The sequence below is a fragment of the Triticum urartu genome, chromosome 7 (assembly GCF_003073215.2).
Source record: "Triticum urartu cultivar G1812 chromosome 7, Tu2.1, whole genome shotgun sequence".
In the NCBI taxonomy this organism is placed as follows: Eukaryota; Viridiplantae; Streptophyta; class Magnoliopsida; order Poales; family Poaceae; genus Triticum; species Triticum urartu.
In genome coordinates, this window is record NC_053028.1 from 411,199,623 (window position 1) to 411,221,375 (window position 21,753).

At 43.4% G+C, this 21,753-nt stretch overlaps 2 protein-coding genes across 2 annotated transcripts; one reads left to right on the plus strand and one right to left on the minus strand.

The window, feature by feature from the left end:
- Nucleotides 1–6,618: 6,618 nt before the first annotated feature.
- Nucleotides 6,619–11,505, plus strand: LOC125521712 (monocopper oxidase-like protein SKU5). Its single transcript, XM_048686775.1, has 9 exons — nt 6,619–6,954; nt 7,667–7,776; nt 8,441–8,711; nt 9,113–9,251; nt 9,716–10,085; nt 10,219–10,584; nt 10,681–10,759; nt 10,891–11,090; nt 11,189–11,505. Exons 1-9 carry the CDS (start codon nt 6,808–6,810, stop codon nt 11,298–11,300), a joined length of 1,794 nt encoding a protein of 597 aa, XP_048542732.1. The 5' UTR covers nt 6,619–6,807; the 3' UTR covers nt 11,301–11,505.
- A 1,295-nt stretch (nt 11,506–12,800) lies between these two features.
- Nucleotides 12,801–16,974, minus strand: LOC125521320 (O-methyltransferase MdmC-like). Its single transcript, XM_048686375.1, has 9 exons — nt 16,599–16,974; nt 16,434–16,487; nt 15,942–16,025; nt 15,339–15,464; nt 14,721–14,788; nt 14,570–14,639; nt 14,298–14,363; nt 14,119–14,196; nt 12,801–13,597 (listed from the first exon to the last, which is right to left on the minus strand). Exons 1-9 carry the CDS (start codon nt 16,905–16,907, stop codon nt 13,547–13,549), a joined length of 906 nt encoding a protein of 301 aa, XP_048542332.1. The 5' UTR covers nt 16,908–16,974; the 3' UTR covers nt 12,801–13,546.
- Nucleotides 16,975–21,753: the final 4,779 nt, after the last annotated feature.

Here is a 21,753-nt window from a genome sequence, read left to right on the forward strand (position 1 = left end):
CTTTCCGTTGCTATAATCTTAGAATTGCATGTGTAGGTTGATTGCTTAACTTGTGCTAATTGCTATAATTTTTCCACAACTAAAATTGGGAAAAAGATAGAATTTTATTTGGTCAAGTAGTCTAATCACCCCCCCCCCTCTAGACATACTTTCGATCCTACAGCTACCCACTACGGTTGGCCGAATTACTAGTGGATCATTTGACCATATCATTGAGAGGAGTCGAAGTAAAGTTTAGGTTCACAATCAAGGTGAATGGGGAACTCCTTCCATTCTTTACTCCTTCTAGAGGACTTCGCCAAGTGGACCCCTTGTCACCCTATTTGTTTCCCATTTGTGCTCAAGGCCTCACGTCTTTTTATTTGTCGGAGTACAAATTGACAAAGGTATTCGGGTTAGTGTCCATGCACCCTAGGTTAATGACTTATTATCTGCTGATGATAGTTTGATCTTTCTCAGTGTTGATTATAATAATAACACATCATCATCATACATAGTCATATAACAACTCATCATCCGTGGTCATATATATATATAATAACTCATCATCATTCTAGCACATGACAAGTAGTACGACCTCCTCCTCATCATCTTAGTCATATAATGACTCATCATTCGTAGTCATATAATAACTCACCATCGATATAGCACATGAAAAGTTAACCAACATTAACTAATGGTTATCATCCTAGGTAATAACTCATCATCATTCTAGCACATGACAAGTACTAGCTAGGACCTGCTTCTCTCTCTAAGGTAAAATAGCATAAAACGGGATAGCCCCTCCATCTCCATTATGGAGAGTAGATATCCACATGTCTCCAATTTGTGGGTTGCGCACCATGTTGCCTCCAAGTAGTTCCCTGCGATCATTCATAACTTTTCTCCATCATTTGATTGTGAGGTCTTCATCTCTTCGAGAAATCGAGTATGGACTATGGAAAACCATAGGCAGACTTGGCCGTAAGCTAATAATATCCAAGTCACCTTCCATATACATCATATGAGGCACACAATCCTTCGGGAGTTTTTGTTGAAGAACATAATAATAACATAGTTACCAATGTGGTTTAGCTTAAGAAGAATGTATGCAAAAGATGCACTAGTGACACAATAGTAAAACATCTTACCATGCTATTTCCATGAATGTTATCGTAGTTCAACACGTGGACTAGTGGCACGTACTGATCATAATTTTGGTTAGTTTCATAATTGTTCTTGAAAGTCTCAACATCATTAATAAATAAAACAAGATATTTTTCTCCTCGCAAGTTAGTTCTGAACCATAACTGTACTAGGTATTGTCTACTACCTTCCATATATTTCTTGGAGAATGGAAATGAACTGTCAATGGAAATAAGCCGTCAACTATTTTTAAATAAACAATATAAATTACTAACAAATTTGTTTGACAAACTCACATAGGGGTAGAACTGGAGGCATATCGACATCCACCCAAATGCCGACATTATTTTCAATATCATCTTCAAGACGATTATCGAAGGTTATTTTCATATCCTCCTGAAATCCATAGGCCTTGCATAGTGCTCTCCAATTTGAGCAACCAAAATGTGAGTGATTTACTGCATTGTAGAGCTTAACCTGAAAAGCATAACCATGTTGAGTCCTAAGGTGAGCTATCGTCGTCTTCATACTCTCACTATGTTCGAAAGAGCTTCCCCAAGACATATCGTCTTGCATGGTAGGGGATGCACTACTCTAATTGTAAAAAACGAAAATTATGCGTTGAAGCAAAGAAACAAAAGTCATGCTTAATTAAGAAAAAAATACTTCTCATTGTTACATACCGTAAAAACTTCGAAGGTCTCGTCCATCTTGATGGTGAAGAACCTATCATTTTCCAGGTGAGCCATGTCGCACATCCCCCGGTAGTCACCGCAATAATCGCACTCAGGGATCCTATCATCATCAGACATTTCCCGTGTTCATAATTGAAAGATTAAAAATCAACGACAAATACCAGGAACTCAACACACATATCACTATTCAGCACGGGTTGACTTTTGGTCTGTCGAGTCTTCCTTGAAAACTCTCATCTCATGTGGTGTATATGGTGGGCACTCCCTCTCTGATATATTCGACCATCGGTGATGGTCTCTCCTTCCTTCGTTCCTGAGTGCATTACACCAAAATGTCTAGCACACGGGGACAAAGGAGAAGTGACCCCCACGACAATAGTCGGGATTCTTCCTCTCTCATATATGGTGGACACTCCCTTACTGATTTTTCGACCGTCGGTGATGGTCGCTACTCCTCCTTCCCCTAGTGCATTACAAAGGTCTAGCACAAAGAGAAGAAGGAGAAGCGACCTCCACGACAACAGTCGGGATTCTTCCTCTCTCATATATCGACCGTCGGTGATGGTCGCTACTCCTCCTTCCCCTAGTGCATTACGAAGGTCTAGCACAAAGAGAAGAAGGAGAAGTGACCCCCACGAAAACAGTCGGAATTCTTCCTTCAAGAACAAATTGAAAGTCACAGAAGGAGCCCCGACAGACTGAAAGTCAACCCGTCACATATATCGAGTAATGATATAAAAAATGGCCTATGTTTTGCCGAAATGTCGTTTAATTCTCTTTCTGGCAAATCCAGGGCCTTCAATATACTATATTCTAGCGCAAGTCATGCCAAAATCCACAAAAAATTCTGGCATGACCTTTGCTAAAAACAGGACATATCGAGCGCTTGAAATTTGCAGGAATGGAAATCAATCAACATTCCGACAAAATATAGGCCACTCGGAGGTCCCCTACAAACAAGAACACTAAGACATGGGGACTAGCACTTGCATTTCAATAGAAATAACACATACATAGAAAGTCTTCGACATCAACGGCATGGGGATTTGACTGGTCTAACCTTGAGGTTGGAGGGGGTCGGTGATGGGGATGACGGCGGGGACAATGCAGGGGCAAATACTTGATTTATGTAGAAAAAAATATAAACAAAAACATTATCATGTTGATTTTAGGACTTAGTGAAACCCTAAAAGCTATCAACTAAACCCTAGAAGCTATCCTAATTCAAAGTGTTATATATCAACTAAAACTATTAACCATGTCTAATATTTTACTAATTCAGTTAACCATACTAAATTAAAGTGTTATATATCAACTACAAACTATCAACTAGAAACTATTAACTAAATCAAAGTGTTACAGATCAACTAGAAACAGCAACTAAACCGTACTAAATCAAAATGTAGTAGGGAGGAGGGGCTGTGGATGGAGGGGGGAGGAGGGGTGGCTAGAGGAGGGAAGAGGGAGGGGGCGACGGATGGAGGAGGGAGGAGCAGGGGCGGCTGGAGGAGAAGGCTTACTGAGCCTAGGGGATGGCAATGATGACGGCCGTAATGCGGCCATGGCAGGAGGAGGATGGCCGCGACGGTGAGAGAGTGAGGATAGGGAGAGTGAGGAACGAGCGGCGCGGGGAGGATAAGGCTGGCTTGGCAGCATCGCAGGTCACGACCCGACGCCACTGCTAAACCCATTAGCTGTATCGCGGGTTTCAGGCCAACATTGCTGCTATGTGGGGACAGGCAGTTGGGCCCGGGTTGGCCACAGTAGCAGCGTAGGCCATGAGCCAGCACTACTGCTAATGGGTGCACGCGCTGGTACTCTGGCCAGCCTGTGGGGGCATGACGGGGCCCACATAGTGGTAGCGCTGGCCCGTGCTACTGCTAATTCCCACCTGTAGTGCGGGTGCCAGGCCCGTGCTACGGCTAAATAACAGTAGCGCTGCCCATTAATCCCATACTACTGTTAATTCTCTATTTATAAGATATTTTCTAGTAATGTTTGGGTGAATTGTAACCGAATTTTAGTTAATTTCTAAAGCTCCTAGTTTGATGCAAAAAAGGGCTAATTGTGTCCGTTGGACGCAAGGGTCTCACATATTGCTAAATTTCAAACTCCTTCCTTTATCCTTTTCTAATCGAGAATATATTCATCATGGAAAGTATACTGAAATGGTACTATCTCCATTTCGTTGTATAAGTCATTCACGTAGTTCTAGATCGATAATTTAACTAACTAAATATATATTATATATGATAAAAAACATTTATTTAGAAACTACATCCGTGTAGAAATATATTGATATACTTTTCATGACATATAACATATATTTAATTTTTTAAATTGATGATCTAAAACTACACAAATGACTTGTACACGGGGACGGAGGGAGTGTACTTCATGATAACGGTGATGAAGATCCGGCGATGGCGCCGAGTATATATGAATCAGCGAATTTGTGTGGATACTTACCAATCGACGGGGAGAAGAATGAGGCACGGTATTTGCGTGGCCTAGCCATGCATGCAACGTTACACAGTTTTCACATACGACATGCAAAATGCAATGTAGACGGCTGGTAGAATTGGTTTCCATGCCATGGTTTGGTTCCGGACTTCCGGTGGATGGATCACACCACCCACACCCACAGTCATACATATACGTGTGCGTGCTCTCATTTTCAACACCCAACCCCACTTTAGTTTAATTTGGTGTACACTAATAATCAACCCGGTTTGTATAATTTCCCTTCTTAATGCACGGGTTGTATTTTTATTATTTGTTACTATATTTTTCTGTAATAAATAAAGAATGCATGTATTTGTAGTAAAACATGGCATCAAGTTACGACCACCAGCTTGTTACATCTTCCATGTAAGAGTGTTATTGTTAATTACTCTGTAATTAAAGTTCTACCGAGGGATGAGAACCTATCATAGTACTTTTGCACCCCCCCACTCAATCCCCCCCCCCCCACCCACCCACCCACACACACCCCCCAATCTCTTCGTTCGTACCCCTCTAAACTCATTGCGTCCCACCTTAGGGCCTCTTTGATTCACGGGCGTCGGGCGGCAGGTGGGCTGATCCTTTGTAGACTATAAGTACAATATTAATATTTGGCATTGTTCTACATTGTAGCTACGTTGTTGGCCTCGGACATGACTTCAACCTGACATTGTTGTTGCTTTGATTGCTGGAAAACTAGAATGGAGAAAACACAGTGTGTCGAATCACGTGTGATTAGAAACTGGAAGTATTTGCATCAAAGAGTATCTGACATTACACAAGAAATACAAATAAATTGTAACAAGAAGTTTGAGTTACTATAATTTTTCTCTAAAATGTAATGCAATAGAACAATTACTAGTAAAACACCCATGCGTTGCTACGGACTATAATAGTCATATATATCAATCAAACATATGATTAAAGTCGTACTCAAAGACGAAGTTCATTTCTCTCTCATAGGTCCAGGCGTGTTCGGACATAAAACGGGGTCCAACGAGCTCCCCAAAATTCAACCTTCTGGATAGTCCAGACTCTCCCAAATATAGCCTATATATGGGTGAGAAATGTGGTTATTTGGATTATCCATCATATTATTTCCAACGCGCGGTCCCAACACAAAACCTCACCCCACGATGCACTCTTTCATTTTTCTATTGGACCCTCCTTCCCGCTCAGTTTCCCATCGCAGCTGGACATTTCTTGCTGGATCCCTCTCCTTTAAAATCGGATGACGTCCATCTCATTTTCGCCATAACGCCCACTCTACTTCACACTATACTTCCCCTGGACCGCCAAAAAGCAGTTCCCCATGTGTATCACTTCTCCTTCACCGTCCTCACTATTCAAAAAATCCTCCATGCGTATATTGAGCATGGTTTTTAATAGGGCCATATCAGACGGTCAGTCACGTTTTCTCTCCCTTTCATCAACCACCTCTTATATGTACTCCCTCCGTCCCATAATATAAGAGTGTTTTAGTGTTAAAAACGCTCTTATATTATGGGACGGAGGGAGTAACTTCAATCCGTACATTCCCCATCATTTATGTTACATAAGTTAAACAAGCAAGGTTTAGAATATATATTTTCTTAGAATTTTTAGAATTAGGCTCAATTAACCTACCGCTAACATTTGTAAATCTGGGATATGGCGGTGCACAATATTTGTGTGCATCTTACCAGCAACCAATTTGGAATATGCACTAGTATTTCTCTTTCCTCTCGATTTTCTTTGTGAATGCAGTCGCTAAAATACGCCCTATGAATCTCTTTGTTGCTATTTTCTTTTAACTAGTAATAATGTACGTGCAATGCACGTATTAGATAGGATATTAGTGGCACGTTATATTAGGTAAGGTATATTTGTGGCATATTGATATTTGATAAGATATTAATTGCTTTCTTCACGGGAATGGTAAGATATTAATTACATGGCAGATTTCATGGGATAGCGTTGAGTCTAAACATGCTTATAACCATTCATAGTGGTGGGTAATAAGAGTGTTAAACGTGTTTTGTGCTCAACATTGGAGCAATTTGAACCGCTAGATCACATGATTTGATGGTAGAGATGGTTTGAATCTGCCCCATTGGGTCTTTTTATATTGGTATAAATATAGATATAGATAATCAAAAATAAAAAAAAGGGTTTCCTTGTGAAGCACCGCCAGATCAACGACTGTATCTGCTAATTTATTTGCTCATGGAAATGCATTAAAAGCGCACGATTGGAAACTCCCATTTTAATAGTATGGAAATGGATCCTCTACACATCTCTCTCTCCGCTCTCCCTCTCTGGAAAAGGCTGCTGCCGCTGCTTCTCTCTCCTCCTCTCTCTTTTCCTTTCAAAACCCACGCCGAAGGAAAGAAAGAAAGAAAGGAAAACAAAACCTTCCCTGCTGCGCGCAGACGGACGCAGGACGCAGGACGTCGTACGTGCGATACGAGAGCAGGGGAGTTGGTGGCGGGCGGGAGGGCCGATGTTGGCGAGGTTGGTCGCGGCGGCCGTCCTGGCGCTCGCCGCCGTCGTGGCCTCGGCGTCCGCGGCGGCGGCCGGCGACGACACGTATCCGGTGCGGTGGGAGGTCGGGTACATGACGGTGGCGCCGCTCGGCGTCTCGCAGAAGGTTCGCGTGCAAGGAACAACAACTGATCTCTCTCTCCCTCTCCCTCTGTGTGTGTGATGTTGATTCCGTCTTCGGGCATGTTCTTGTGTTCTTGAAACTTCAGCAAAAAAAAGGTGTCCTTTTGAATCGTTGTTGACGTTGTTTTGAGGAACTCGTGTTGGAAATGCTGCCTTTGCCTGTTTTCCTTCTCCTTCCCCCCGTGTTGCTAATTTCGCGGCCTCGAACGCACGATCCCGTCGTGCTGCCTTCGGTTCCTCTTGCAGGGGGGCGTTGATCTGATGGATTTTTGTCTTAATTGTTTTCAAGGAATTATTTTATCGTTGTAGGCAAAATAAATAAATATTTCTATGTGGTTTTTTGTCTTAATTTGAGACAGAGTGACGGCCTTAAATCTCGAAATAAATCTGTAGCGGCATCGCGATTTTCTTGTCCTAAAAATAGCAAGTTGCCCTATGTGTACTTGACTTTTCATAGATCATCAATCTTTTTGGGGGTTGGATTACTGCCTCTCTTTCTCGAGGTTCTAGCATTAATTTCTTGGAAAAATTAGGTTTTTTTTACATAAAATTCGTTTGTTCGTTTACTCATGCCAAGTAGGAGTATTTTTTCTGCAGCTCCCTTCAAAAAGAAAGGGATTTTTTTACATAATTTATTTATTCATATCCGGTGTGGATGCAAAATTACAAGTAGATGATAAAATCTTTTTTTGCAGGTAATTGCAATCAACAACCAGTTCCCTGGGCCACTACTGAACGTGACAACCAACTGGAACGTGAGGGTGAACGTCCAAAACAACCTGGATGAGCCTCTCCTCCTCACCTGGTTTGTATTCTACCATCCCAGATTCAAAATAATTATTTATTCTGCATCGCAATTCTTTTCCGTTCTTTAGCTATATATATGTTGGAATGTGCACAAATTTGTGAACATGGCGTGCGAATGAAGGAAATGTACAGCTACATCTTTAGTAGTTTCTGTTATCTGTGACGAATTCCCATCTTTAGCTGTAGTCCCATTTGCATGGTCGCAGGTACTATTAGGCATTGTGTCACACAAATGCTTTCTCTATTTGGGGACGTTTATAAGCTTATTAATACGATCATGCCATGGCATAACCATATGTGCACATCACTATGCTTTTTCCCATGGATTTGCTCAGCTCATCTGTGGACAATTCTCTGTATCATTAGCCCATGCATTTATTGTTGCAGAAAATGTCAACTTCTTTCACTGTCTCTGTAGTTTTGTACAGCCCTTTCTTTCAATACGTATTTCCTGCACATCTAGTAAGCGCTGTTCTACATATAACAAACAACACGTCAACACTTGAAATGCTTACTCATAAGTAAGTTTGGAGATGGTAAAATGCTACTTCTCGAGGGCCCTTTCTGCACATTCCAACATTTAAATGCGCATATGGATTGCGCGCCAATTCTGATCAAGTGAATAACTGGGAGTGCTCTCATCTCATATGTATGGCTGGCAGGGATGGCATCCAGATGAGGATGAACTCATGGCAGGACGGCGTCGCCGGCACCAACTGCCCAATCCCTCCCGGATGGAACTGGACCTACCAGTTCCAGCTCAAAGACCAGATCGGAAGCTTCTTCTACTTCCCTTCGCTCGGCCTCCAGCGGGCTGCGGGCGGCTACGGCCCTGTAACCGTCAACAACCGCGCCGTTGTGCCCGTCCCCTTCAACCAGCCTGATGGCGACATCACCTTGTTCATCGGAGATTGGTACACCAAGAGCCACACGGTAAGTCCTGATTCTTCGGTTGCAATATTCAGTTTAGTTTTTTTGTTTTTGCGAAAAATGTTCAGTTTATTGTCTGTCAGTGTTTCATAAATAGTCTGAGAGAACACTGAGTTCTTGACCCCTGACACTGTCTTTCTTGATTCCTGGCAGAAGCACAATACCATATAGAGTTGATACGTATTGTTCTTCTGGCAAGATATAGAGAAAATCAATCTAGTATTGATTAGAAATTCATTTCCCAGTTTATTCTTGCCTTAGACCGATAATAATTGGCAAGGGAATAATATGTTTTTACAGCAATAAATACAAGTATATCATCCAATGAGTTGTCTGATCCATGGACTGTGATTTTCTTAAACACTTTGCCTTTGTGCTTGAGAGGTGCTCTCTGTCACTTGCAGGAACTGAGGGACATGCTAGATGATGGCAAGGATCTTGGGATACCTGATGGGATTCTGATAAATGCAAAGGGCCCTTACAGATATGACACCACACTGGTTCCAGAAGGCCTTCAATATGAGATTGTTGGAGTTGAGCCAGGTAACTTGTCTTTGATCACAAAAAAGAATGACCTTCGAATCTGCACTTGTATATGTGCCCAACTCTCATATTTTCTGGATTATTGTATATTCCTGGTTTAAGCTAGTTATGCATACCAGGTTGTAGTCGACAGCAATTCAATGTCTCCAGGTATGGTGAATATAATTATGAACTGTTTGAGTTAGAATTTGGCGAAAATGTGACTAGAAAATGAAGTGTATCTAATGCTGAGCACAATAGTATGGCATATTATCCTTGTTACAAAATGGTCAGATTTATTACATTTCTTAGTGTGACTTGGAAATTGCACTAGTCAAGGAAACAAGATTAGAAAATTCTAGCTACACTAGGATATCAGTGTCAAGATTGTTAACATACACCTTCCTGATAGTTATTAGCACCACTGCTCCCGAACTCTTTATCATATGAAGTATAATACTCCAAAACCCCAATGCTCTAAGCAGGCAAAACATATCGCTTCTGCGTTCACAATGTTGGCACCTCAACCAGCCTGAACTTCAGAATCCAGAACCACAACATGCGTCTCGTAGAGGCTGAAGGAACATACACTTATCAGCAAAATTACACCAACCTCGACATACATGTCGGACAATCATATTCTTTCTTGGTGACCATGGACCAAAATGCAAGTACAGACTATTACATCGTGGCAAGCCCGAGGTTTGTGAGCAGCGAAGCTCGCTGGCACGATGTCAATGGTGTAGCAATCCTGCAGTACTCAAACTCCAAAGGCAGTGCTTCTGGCCCCCTCCCTGATGGTCCAGATGACTTCTACGACAAGTACTATTCCATGAACCAGGCAAGGTCTATCAGGTCAGTGACTGATGGGTGACTTGACAACATTGCTGTAATAATATTTTGTTCATGTAACTTAGGAACATGATTGTTCTTTACCATCAACTCTTGAAACTTGTCTCCATGATGAGTCCTTGCATTGTTGTTCCAGGATGAATGTGAGTTCCGGTGCTGCACGTCCAAATCCACAGGGATCATTCCGCTACGGCTCGATCAACATCACGCAGACCTTTGTGTTGAAGAATGAGTCACCCTTGCGCATTGACGGGAAGCGTCGAAAGACGATAAACAGAGTGTCGTACTCACCTCCTGAGACTCCACTGAGGCTTGCTGATCTCCACAACCTTACAGGGGTCTACAAAACTGACTTCCCCACAATGCCAAGCAATGCGCCACCAAGGATGGCTTCATCTGTGCTAAATGCTTCTTACAAGGGCTTCCTCGAGATGGTCTTCCAGAACAATGAAACCGATGTTCAGACCTACCATCTGGATGGTTATTCATTCTTTGTAGTCGGGTATGCAACATTCTTTGTAGGATACACTTTGCATAGTCTTTAAACCAGCGAGTAGTTACTCATGTAAATGGGCACTGTCATGTTGTGGAATTCCAGGATGGACTATGGTGAGTGGACGCCAAACAGCAGGGGTTCATACAACAAGTGGGATGCCATCTCTCGCAGTACTACACAGGTAAAAGACATCATCTGACCATCATGTGTCAAAGCCATACTACACTTGTGAAGACAAATGCATTCATGGTCATTCTGATACACAATTCTCTCTCTTTTTTCTTTTCTTTTTCCATTCCAAATCGACATCAGGTCTTCCCGGGAGGGTGGACTGCTGTTCTGGTGTCGCTCGACAACGTAGGCATCTGGAATATACGTGCCGAGAAGCTGGACAATTGGTACAATGGGCAAGAGGTTTATGTGAAAGTTGCTGATCCACTGGGCTACAACGTCACCGAAATGATCGCTCCAAACAACACTCTCTACTGTGGTCTGCTGGAACACTTGCAAAAGTATGTCCTGAGCTGAAACACTTGATTTATCCTCTACTGCACCCCTGCTCTTGCGCTGCAATTTCTTACTGTGCCTTTTTATTGTGAAAACCTTTCAGGCCACAGATACATGAGACAAGCAAGAAGTCATCAGGGCATGCCGTGGCTCGATGGAGCACCCAGCTTCTCGCAACCGTGTCACTGATTGTCACAGCTGTGATTTGCAGTTAAATTTGACAAATTGCTAAAAGTTGTTAGTTAGGAATTGTGGGGATTGATAGAACATACATGGGGACGTCAACCATATACAGACTGTAACAGGATGCGTTTTAAATTTTCCTACAGATTCTAATGGTGACTATTAAGTTCCTGAGAAGCACTTTGCGCAAAGGCCAAAGTATTTATACTTGGAAATGAAACGCTGTTAGTTTCTTTACTTGTACGTGTTCTCTTCTAGTCCTTGATGCTTGATTTACTGGTGACTGCTGCTAACCTATGAGCAATTGGAATTTAGACTGAATTTTCTGCATGATGAATGCATTTGCATAAATATGTATACCCGAGCAGTGCAACAAATGCAATTTCATTGATGGATATACTCGTGGACATGTTTTCATCGATCAGTTGTTAAGTAGATTTGGCACTTGTAAACCTGTTTGTTAAGAAAAAGGAAACTCACATGATCAGGCTTTAGAAAACAAGATGACCTTGTTTATTCCTGTCAAAGTAGCGGACAGTGGAAATGTGCTGGACTCTTGCCTTATCCTTGCCCTGGATAACCTGCCTCCATGAACTCATCACGCCTGTCCACAAGCATCAGATTTGGCAAGACACGAATCCTCAGCTGTGTCAAGCTGCCGAACTGTCCTATAAGATCAATACTCCATCCGTTCACAAATAGTATAAGATATTCTAACTTTTTTGTTATTCGGATGTATATAGATGCATTTCAGTGTGTTTCTTCACTCATTTTAGTCCGTATGTTAGTCCATACTGAAATATCCAAAACATCTTATATTTGTGAACAGAGGGAGTACTTATTAAGAGTTTGCATCTCCATCGACACCCACACTCCCTTTGGACCTCTCAACGACTCCGAATAGAGGAGGCAAGTAGGTGCCTTAGCCTCCTTTCAGTTTCTGCAACTCAAGAGCCTCATCTTCACTTGAAGCAACTTCTTTGATTCGACTGCTTATGACCACCTTATTCCATTGAAATTATTGTGGCCTATTAAGCCTTCTAGTTCTAGGTCCATCCAAACATCTGTATTCTTCAAATCATCGAGTACAAGCATGCATTCTCTGTTGCAATGTTCACCCAAGGATTTCTACGAGATCTCTCCCGCTAATTGTATCAGATGGGCATGCACCTTTCAGGATGTTCCGAATCATCTTCCCTTATGATCGCATACACATCCAACTTCTGTGACACTGTGATCCAAATATGACAATCAAAGCAGTCAAGTCTTTATGCTCTCATCTTCACAGATGTCATTGACAAGAGTGGTTATCATAGATCGTCCCATGCATGCCCCAAAGGGTGATGACCGAGGTCCAACTTGTTCTTGCAGCTAACCATTGTATCAGCATTATTTTTCTCCTTCAATGCCCACCGTCTCATCAGCTGGGTAAGGAAAGATAAAGAGGAGTCTTCAGTGTTGGTTGAAACTCTACTACCACCAGGCAGTTGAATCTCATACTGAACACGCAAATTCCGGAGATTCCACAGTCGTAAGCAATAAAAAAATATCACATTGCGCTTTTAAGTCTACAAGCTTACTTATTCAAAAACTAGATTACATTTCTACAACAGAGGAACATAAATATACCACACTTAGTCCTTCAGTTCGAGTAACTTAAGTTACTCAACTGAACATTGGTGACCAGCTGAGTGGTTAGTGATTAACACATTCTCAAAACACAACAGCGTCGCCATTTTCTGGCCCGTCAATTTCCTAAAAGAAGAAAAACGATGCAAAATTTTGGTACATCATACATGGGCGACTAATTGATACACCCACTTCAGGAAGATCTTGTCGCAATCGGCAAACAAACTGTCAACATGCGTTGTGACAGCATATGCCATCTGCTGGCTTGTACCAGGCATGCTGTCGCCTCCTCCAGAAGAAACAAAAGAAAATGCATAATGCGACAGAGATATGATGAGTCCATTAACTCAAGACCATGGTGATACGCCTGCTGCGTGATTGTATTAGTAGCTGCTGAGCGACTCCATTGACTCAGGCGTACAGGTGTGTTTTTTCATTTCTGATGTGGCGATAGATGATCTGAGGAAACTCTTATCTTATCCATGTCTCCATGGTGATTAGTACTCTACATCCAAAGCTGTCATCCTTTTTATGCCAAAAAATGCTGCCATCATTTTGCCTGATTGCCTAAAAGCAGTTTGACTTTCAAGAGCTTGACCTTGGCAAGGGAAGTTTACAACATCTATGGAGTACACAGTATGTTGCAAAGTCAGTCATCTTCTAGCTTTCGACAAATTGTCATCCCGTCCCCAATTGGCACCTACAAAGGTGCCCACCCTTTGTTAATTAAGATCAAGTACTAGATAACACATGAGAAGGATGATGCGCTGAATCATAGTATAAGCATATCAAATAAAATTTTGAAACAGCTGAACAAATACAGATATACTATGCACAAAGTAAAATACTCCCTCCGTCCCATGATATAAGATCGTTTTGCAAGCTATATGATGGGGCGGAGGGAGTAAATCCTAAGGTCCACAAGATATGTATGACAGCAGTATGAACATGCCACAATATCAGGAAAATAAATTTCTGAAATTTGGTTATGTACTGCACTGGCACTGCAATGCTACGACACATCATTGCTGGTGCCCCTCACATGCTCTAAACAACAGACTAAAGTACAGATATCCCAAGACTTTACAACCAACAGTTGAAAATGGTGACTAATAAGTAAACAAGTGTCAAAAAACATCTTATATTTTCATATGGAGGGAGTATGAGATAGACAAGACGTATGAGAGAGAGAGAGAGAGAGAGAGAGAGAAAGAGAGCTACCATGCTGATAGTGACACGTTTATCCTCCAAAAGTTTCTTATTGAAACCCCTTATACTGATAGTCTTTGGGTCATTCACCTAAGGAAAAAATGCCAAAAGTGTTATCTAATCTAATATAAAATCTCCATGTAACACCTTTTTTATCATGTCAAAGCTCAAAAGAAAGGAAAAGAACTCACTAGCGGATCAACAACCCTTCCATACCACAGGACATTGTCCATTACAATTAAACCACCAACTCTTACCTGAAACATAACAAACATAAATACATATATTTTATCTCATCATATAGAAAACATAAATGCTACGGTCGCTGTGTATGGAAATTGTAGCTAAAATCATAAAAGGTTTGCCATGGGGAATCTTGTATGAAACTACGAGAGGATACTATGGCAAACATAAGCTGAAAGACTACAGGTATTATATCTGAACGAGCAAACCAAAATCTTACTAGCTTAAGTAGAAGCTCAAAATATTCCTCGTACATTCTCTTGTCTGCGTCAACGAACGCAAAGTCATAACTAGAAAAACAAATGATTAGTTAAAACATGCAACGATCAACTAATAAGATGAAGGGTTATACCATAGAAAAGTTATTATACCTGGAAGCTTCACCACAGTCGAGCAATGACCTTAGGGAATCTACAGCTAAAGCATGCTTGACATCCACCTAAGCAATTTTTAGGCAGGTAAGAACAGAATCTAGCATACAAGACTACACATTAGTCCTTGCATACTGGTATGCTACACACTCTAGGGGATCCCAAAAAGAGACAAATTTCGATTGTGAGTTTTAGAAAATAAAAAGGAGGCAATTATTATTATTATTTAACCCTAGACCTACCTATGAAACAAATGTGATGTATTACATGTTGGTAATCCTAAATGCAGAAAGTATAGCTACATAAGTCCATACAAGGTTAAATAAATCTAATAACATAGGCGTGGAAAATAAATAATAATGAATAAAGGAGGGAGCAATGAAACTAAAAAGAAGGTTTCGTTGTCCTCCTCACTTCTGATTTTCCCTCCATTATCTAAATGGTTGAGAAATTTAATGTTAAACCACAAAATATGTTGTCCAACGTGCTGAAAATTACATGCAAATAACTTAAGTTTTCTTGCTATGGACCATCAAGTAGACTACAAATATATAGAATAATGTAGTTAAGTTGTTAGCACCAACTGATCATATCAAGCAAGAGGCTGAAAATAATTACCTTGTGTGCAACCCCAGCAAGCTGATAGTATCTCTTGGCAACTTCTAGACACCTTTCATCCCTTTCACAAGCAACCAAACGACCTGATTCAGGAAGTGCTAATGCGACAGCTAGTGACGAATATCCCTGCAAGAAGATTAAGCAATGCTAAAATAAGCTCAGTGCATTTCCAACAATCTTGTTACTTCTGTACAAGAGTATCTCCTTCACAAGGTATGAAATGATTATCGGTAAGTGCAGCACTTGACAAGTTGACATGCACAATGCACAATCCATGGGTATTATTGTCAAAATACTGTTCAAGGGAGGATGTAAAATCAGGCTTTCAGTACAGAAAAATACCATTTGAATACCATTCGAAGGTTTATTGTGCATATGCTTTTGGAAAAATACAGTGCCCAAAGATGATTTTCTGATTGACTTATGCACACTAGTTATTATTCACGCACTCTACGTTTGGTTTGCTAGGATAACGCATCAGCAATTAGTACAATAAGTATATACGTCAATACAGAATCCTTCGGTTACAAGTAATGATAAGCATTTACTTGCTGAGAGTGGAAGACAAGAAAATCCAGATTAGAAAACACTTGGCTCACATACAGTATAGACGCCAACTTCAATACATCGTTCTGCCCCAAGAATTTGCACAAGCATTGCCAGAAGCTGAGCCTGTGCCGGAGAAACCTAACAAGAGAAAGCAACCAGCTGAAAAATACTTGCCGTCATACTGAAATTTGGTAAAGTATCTACATATTTTTCAAGAATAAAATAGAGCTAAACAATGTACTATATCATCAAAACAAGACAGTGGTATACACATGCATTCCATGCATGCCCGGAATACACAAAAGTTTGAACTTGCTAAAATAGCAAGACCATATGGTTAACCGGACCATCAGTTTTTTCAGGCCTTAACGCATGAGTAGAGGATATAGCTGCCACAACAAGGCAGCTTAAGTTGCACTGTTGTGGATGCAATGCAGGTAGTCTTAGAATCAGATGCGTCACGCATGCACTGAGGCACGCACTCTCAACTCAATGTGAATATCCTAACCCAGTTGAGTTCATGTGTCATGTGTGCTGCCTGTGTACCTGCATCTGGCTCCCCCACATGGATGCCGTCTCTTCCCGCAGATCCCGAAGCACCTAACGACCACACAGGGTAAGGGCAGGATAAACAAGCACACGATGGGTCAGAGCCGCGGCGAACAGCAGCGAATTTGTGAGAACGGAAAGGGGGAGGGGGAGGGGGCGGACGGGGTGCTCGCGGACGTTGGAGAGGAGGTAGTCGTAGAGCGGCGGGTCCATGCCCAGCTGCTTCCGCCCGCGCCGCGCCTCCTCTACCGCCAGTGCCGTCGTAGCAGCCGACGCTGCCGAGGAGGAGGAGGAGCACAGGCTGCGGCGGCGGCGGGGGCGGCGGGGGCATGGCGGAGAGCAGTGGCCGAGAGGAGGGGGGGTGGCAGCGGAAGCCAGGGTTCGGGCTTGAGGAGGCCCGACGCCGAGTCCGAGAGTCGCGGACGCGAACGCCGCCGGAGGAAGGGAGGGGGATACGGCCCAGCGACGCATCGCGTTTGCTCTTTTTCTCCAGCACTCAAGCGGCAAGCTTTGGCTGACGAGACGCGGATTAGCTTAGCGTCTCCGAGCATGGTTTTCAAAATCGGACCCAAGGACGAACCGGTGAGCCTCCCAGTTTACGCTTTCATCGATCGAACCGTTTGTTCTTCGGTTTAATCACAGTGAGATATGTACACATACAAGGCCATCTCCGACGGCGACCCGTAAATTTCCTCCTTCACGGACTGGACTAGAACACGGACACAGATATGAAAGACCGTCATTCAACGTGACCCGCATACATTTCAACCCGCATTTGAACTAACTGGACGAAATTCATGCAAATCAGCCAATATTCTCAAAATTCGGATAAAAAATAGCACAAATCATCCATACATAACATGCAAATTAAGTCTAGTATAACAATGTCTTATATTCGACTAGATTAACTGGTTGTCCAACATTTTTTTCATCAACAGATCATGCTCTCACACGCATACTCCTCCTTCAGCTTCATCCAATAGTGTGTACGTAAATCACTGTCTCTCTGTGATGTGGTACATCAGCAGCGCGTGCAGGCTACATAATGTGTACACCAACATTGAGTGAACGAATCAATCAACAAGTTGAGCAAGAGAAAGCAAAACTTATGATCTCGTCCTCTGCCGCGTGCAATGGTCACCTTGCCTTCAGCTGACGAACCATGTTACAAAACTTGATGACACTGATCTGGATAGCGTACCAGCGATACGATAACGACCTTACGCTGCGTTGTTGAATGAGTACATGTCGTAAGGCGCAATGTGCTTTCGTGCGTGGTTAAACGATTCATGCACTTGATGCCAGAAGGCCTCCCTCCTCCTGCTTACAAACACTCCGCAGATACGACCAACTACACATCACACAACAACTCATCCTCCATGGTCGAGTAGCTCGCCATCCTTCATACTCTACAAAATGTCATAGCGTCCGAAAATAAGTTCAATGGCATTTGACTGAACACCTGCCAAGTGTGGTGTCCGCCATGAAGGTCATCTACAAGGGGCAGAGTGTACCTGGGTACAAACGGCTCCAGGGTGGACAGCGCCGTCGTAGAGACGAGCGGGCACGTTGCTGCTGGTTGCGGGCGTCCCGCAATGCCTATGTAGAGGACGGAGACGTGCAGCAGCGGCGGCGGAGGTGGAGGGTGCGGATCCACAAATTTGCTCTCGCATCCGTCCGCAGATAGGGGGGACCAGTCCGCAAATATGGATGCAGAAGACAGCCGTCCACCCTGCCTGCATATATCTGGCCTCCCTCATTTTTTAAAGTCTGCACGTTCAAATAGCAACATACATAGAGTTCAGACGTTCAAATAGCCGCATACATAGAATACATGCGTTCAAGAACCGTCTGCATCATCGTCGTCTCGTCTGTGTAGTCCTCCTCGTCGAATGAGCCGTCGGACGACACATTATAGTGCTCGGACATGTTCAAATCGGAATTCATTGCTAGAAAGAAGAAGGGAAAACTTTTTTAACTCCGGCAATTCATCGAACAGTTGCCGTGCATGGTGAGTATAGCATGAGCAGATGGTACCTGGCGGGACGGTCGGAGGAGAGGAGTTAAATGGCGACGGAGGAGAAGTGAGGTGGAGCCCAACTGGAACGTTGGAGGTGACATAGACGTAGAGTTCCGGCAGGGGTGTTGCGTGGCGGACGGGGTGGTGGAGAGGTGGTGTAAGGGCATATTTATCTCTTAGTTGTTTTGGTGATTGATGACAATGCGTTTGCAGACTAATCGTGTGCATTGAGTATTTCAGACATTTCATCACTAGGCACAAGACGATGTGGTGCCCCCCGGAGACTATTGAAGACGGCGTTTCTCTATGTTTCTTTTTGGTGGATTTGAGTCATAGGAAAGCCGTACTATTAAGAGGGAGTCCGCTTTGGAAAGGTTTGGGTGGAATCATCACGTACACGTCTACTCCTTTGCACCACCTTTCCTTTGGCACTTTGAAGCATCCTCCGTCTTTTCTTGTCTATGCAAAATGGCGTGTTTGCTGATCTGGGGCATGCGGTAGTACTGCTCCTAGGAGCGGTAGTACCGCAGGCCCTTGCGGTAGTACAACAAGTGCCCACGGTAGTACCGCTTCCTTGGAGCAGTGGTACTGTGGCCTCAGGCCAGGTGCTGCTGCTATTGCAGTAGTAGGGGCGGATGTAATTTTTTACACCCGCGCCCTACGCGGTAAACCATGCCAGGTGCGCGGTAGTACCGTGCGCTCTGGCCAGGCTCAGCAGCTTGCACGGCAGTAGGAGCGGATGTAATTTTTTACATCCACACCCCGGGCGGTAGTACCGCTCCTGGCTTGCAGTACTACTGATACGTCTCCAACGTATCTATAATTTTTGATTGCTCCATGCTATATTATCTACTGTTTTGAATGTTTATGGGCTTTATTATACACTTTTATATCATTTTTGGGACTAACCTATTAACCCAGAGCCCAGTGTCAGTTTCTGTTTTTACCCTGTTTTAGGGTTTCGAAGAAAAGGAAAATCAAACGGGGTCCAATTGACCTGAAACTTCACGGAACTCATTTTTGGAAGGAAAGAAGCCCAGAAGACTTGGAGTGCACGTCGGGGGACCTGCGAGGAGGCCACGAGGCAGGGGGGCGCGCCCACCCCCTAGGCGCGCCCTCCACCCTCATGGGCCCCTCAAGGCCCCCCTGACGTACTTATTCCGCCTATATATCTCCATATACCCTAAAAACATCCGTGAGCACAATAGATCGGGAGTTCCGCCGCCAGAAGCCTCCATAGCCACTGAAAACCAATCTAGACCCGTTTCGGCACCCTGCGGGAGGGGGAATCCTTCTCCGGTGGCCATCTTCATCATCCCGGCGCTCTCCATGACGAGGAGGGAGTAATTCTCCCTTGGGGTTGAGGGTATGTACCAGTAGCTATGTGTTTGATCTCTCTCTCTCTCGTGTTCTTGAGGTGATACGATCTTGATGTATCGCGAGCTTTGCTATTATAGTTGGATCCTATGATGTTTCCCCCCCCCCCCCTCTATTCTCTTGTAATGAATTGAGTTTCCCCTTTGAAGTTATATTATCGGATTGAGTCTTTAAAGATTTGAGAACACTTGATGTATGTCTTGCCTTGGATATCTGTGGTGACAATGGGATATCACGTGATTCACTTGATGTATGTTTTGGTGATCAACTTGCGGGTTCCGCCCATGAACCTATGCATAGGGGTTGGCACATGTTTTCGTCGTGATTCTCCGGTAGAAACTTTGGGGCACTCTTTGAGGTCCTTTGTGTTGGTTGAATAGATGAATCTGAGATTGTGTGATGCATATCGTATAATCATACCCACGGATACTTGAGGTGACATTGGAGTATCTAGGTGACATTAGGGTTTTGGTTGATTTGTGTCTTAAGGTGTTATTCTAGTACGAACTCTAGGGCTGTTTGTGATACTTATAGGAATAGCCCAACGAATTGATTGGAAAGAATAACTTTGAGGTGGTTTCGTACCCTACCATAATCTCTTCGTCTATTCTCCGCTATTAGTGACTTTGGAGTGACTCTTTGTTGCATGTTGAGGGATAGTTATGTGATCCAATTATGTTAGTATTGTTGAGGGAACTTGCACTAGTGAAAGTATGAACCCTAGGCCTTATTTCCTATCATTACAATATCGTTTACGCTCACTTTTATCATTAGTTACCTTGCTGTTTTTATAATTTCAGATTACAAATACCTTTATTTACTATCCATATACCACTTGTTTCACCATCTCTTCGCCGAACTAGTGCACCTATACAATTTACCATTGTATTGGGTGTGTTGGGGACACAAGAGACTCTTTGTTATTTGGTTGCAGGATTGCTTGAGAGAGACCATCTTCATCCTACGCCTCCTACGGATTGATAAATCTTAGGTCATCCACTTGAGGGAAATTTGCTACTGTCCTACAAACCTCTGCACTTGGAGGCCCAACAACGTCTACAAGAAGAAGGTTGTGTAGTAGACATCAACTATCGTGTCGGATTTTTACATAGATCCCAACTCAGCAGAAGTTGCCACGGATGTATCTTTATATGTTCGTGCCTTCCCAAAATCTGGACCATCCCTTCCTTGCGGTAGTATCACAAGGGGGAGCGATAGTACCGCGCCAGCGGTTCTACCGCCCTCTGCTTCATTGCATCTGGGATGTTCTGGTTTCTGCTGCTTGGGCGGTAGTACCGCGGGGCCCTGCGGTGGTACTGTGTGCCCTTGCGGTAGTACCGCGTCCCCGGCGCAGTAGTACCGTGCTACGCAGGCTGAGTTGGTGGATAACGGTTGAATTTGTTCTTCCACTATATAAGGGGTGTCTTCTTCTCCGAGTTGACCACCTCTTCCATCCCCAAGCTCCATTGTTGCTCCAAGCTCCATTTTCGCCCGATCTCTCTCCCTAGCCAATCAAACTTGTTGATTTTCTAGGGATTGGTTGAGAAGGCCCCGATCTACACTTCCACCAAGAGAAATTTGGTTCCCCCACATTTTCCTTTGCGGATCTTGTTACTCTTGGGTGTTTGAGCACCCTAGACGGTTGAGGTCACCGCGGAGCCATATTCCATTGTGGTGAAGCTTTGTGGTGTTGTTGGGAGCCTCCAATTAAGTTGTGGAGATAGCCCCAACCTTGTTTGTAAAGGTCCGGTCGCCGCCTCCAAGGACACCAATAGTGGAATCGCGGCATCTCACATTGTGTGAGGGCGTGAGGAGAATACGGTGGCCCTAATGGCTTCTTGGGGAGTATTGTGCCTCCACACCGCTCCAACGGAGACGTACTTCCCCTCAAAAGGAAGGAACTTCGGTAGCACATCCCCG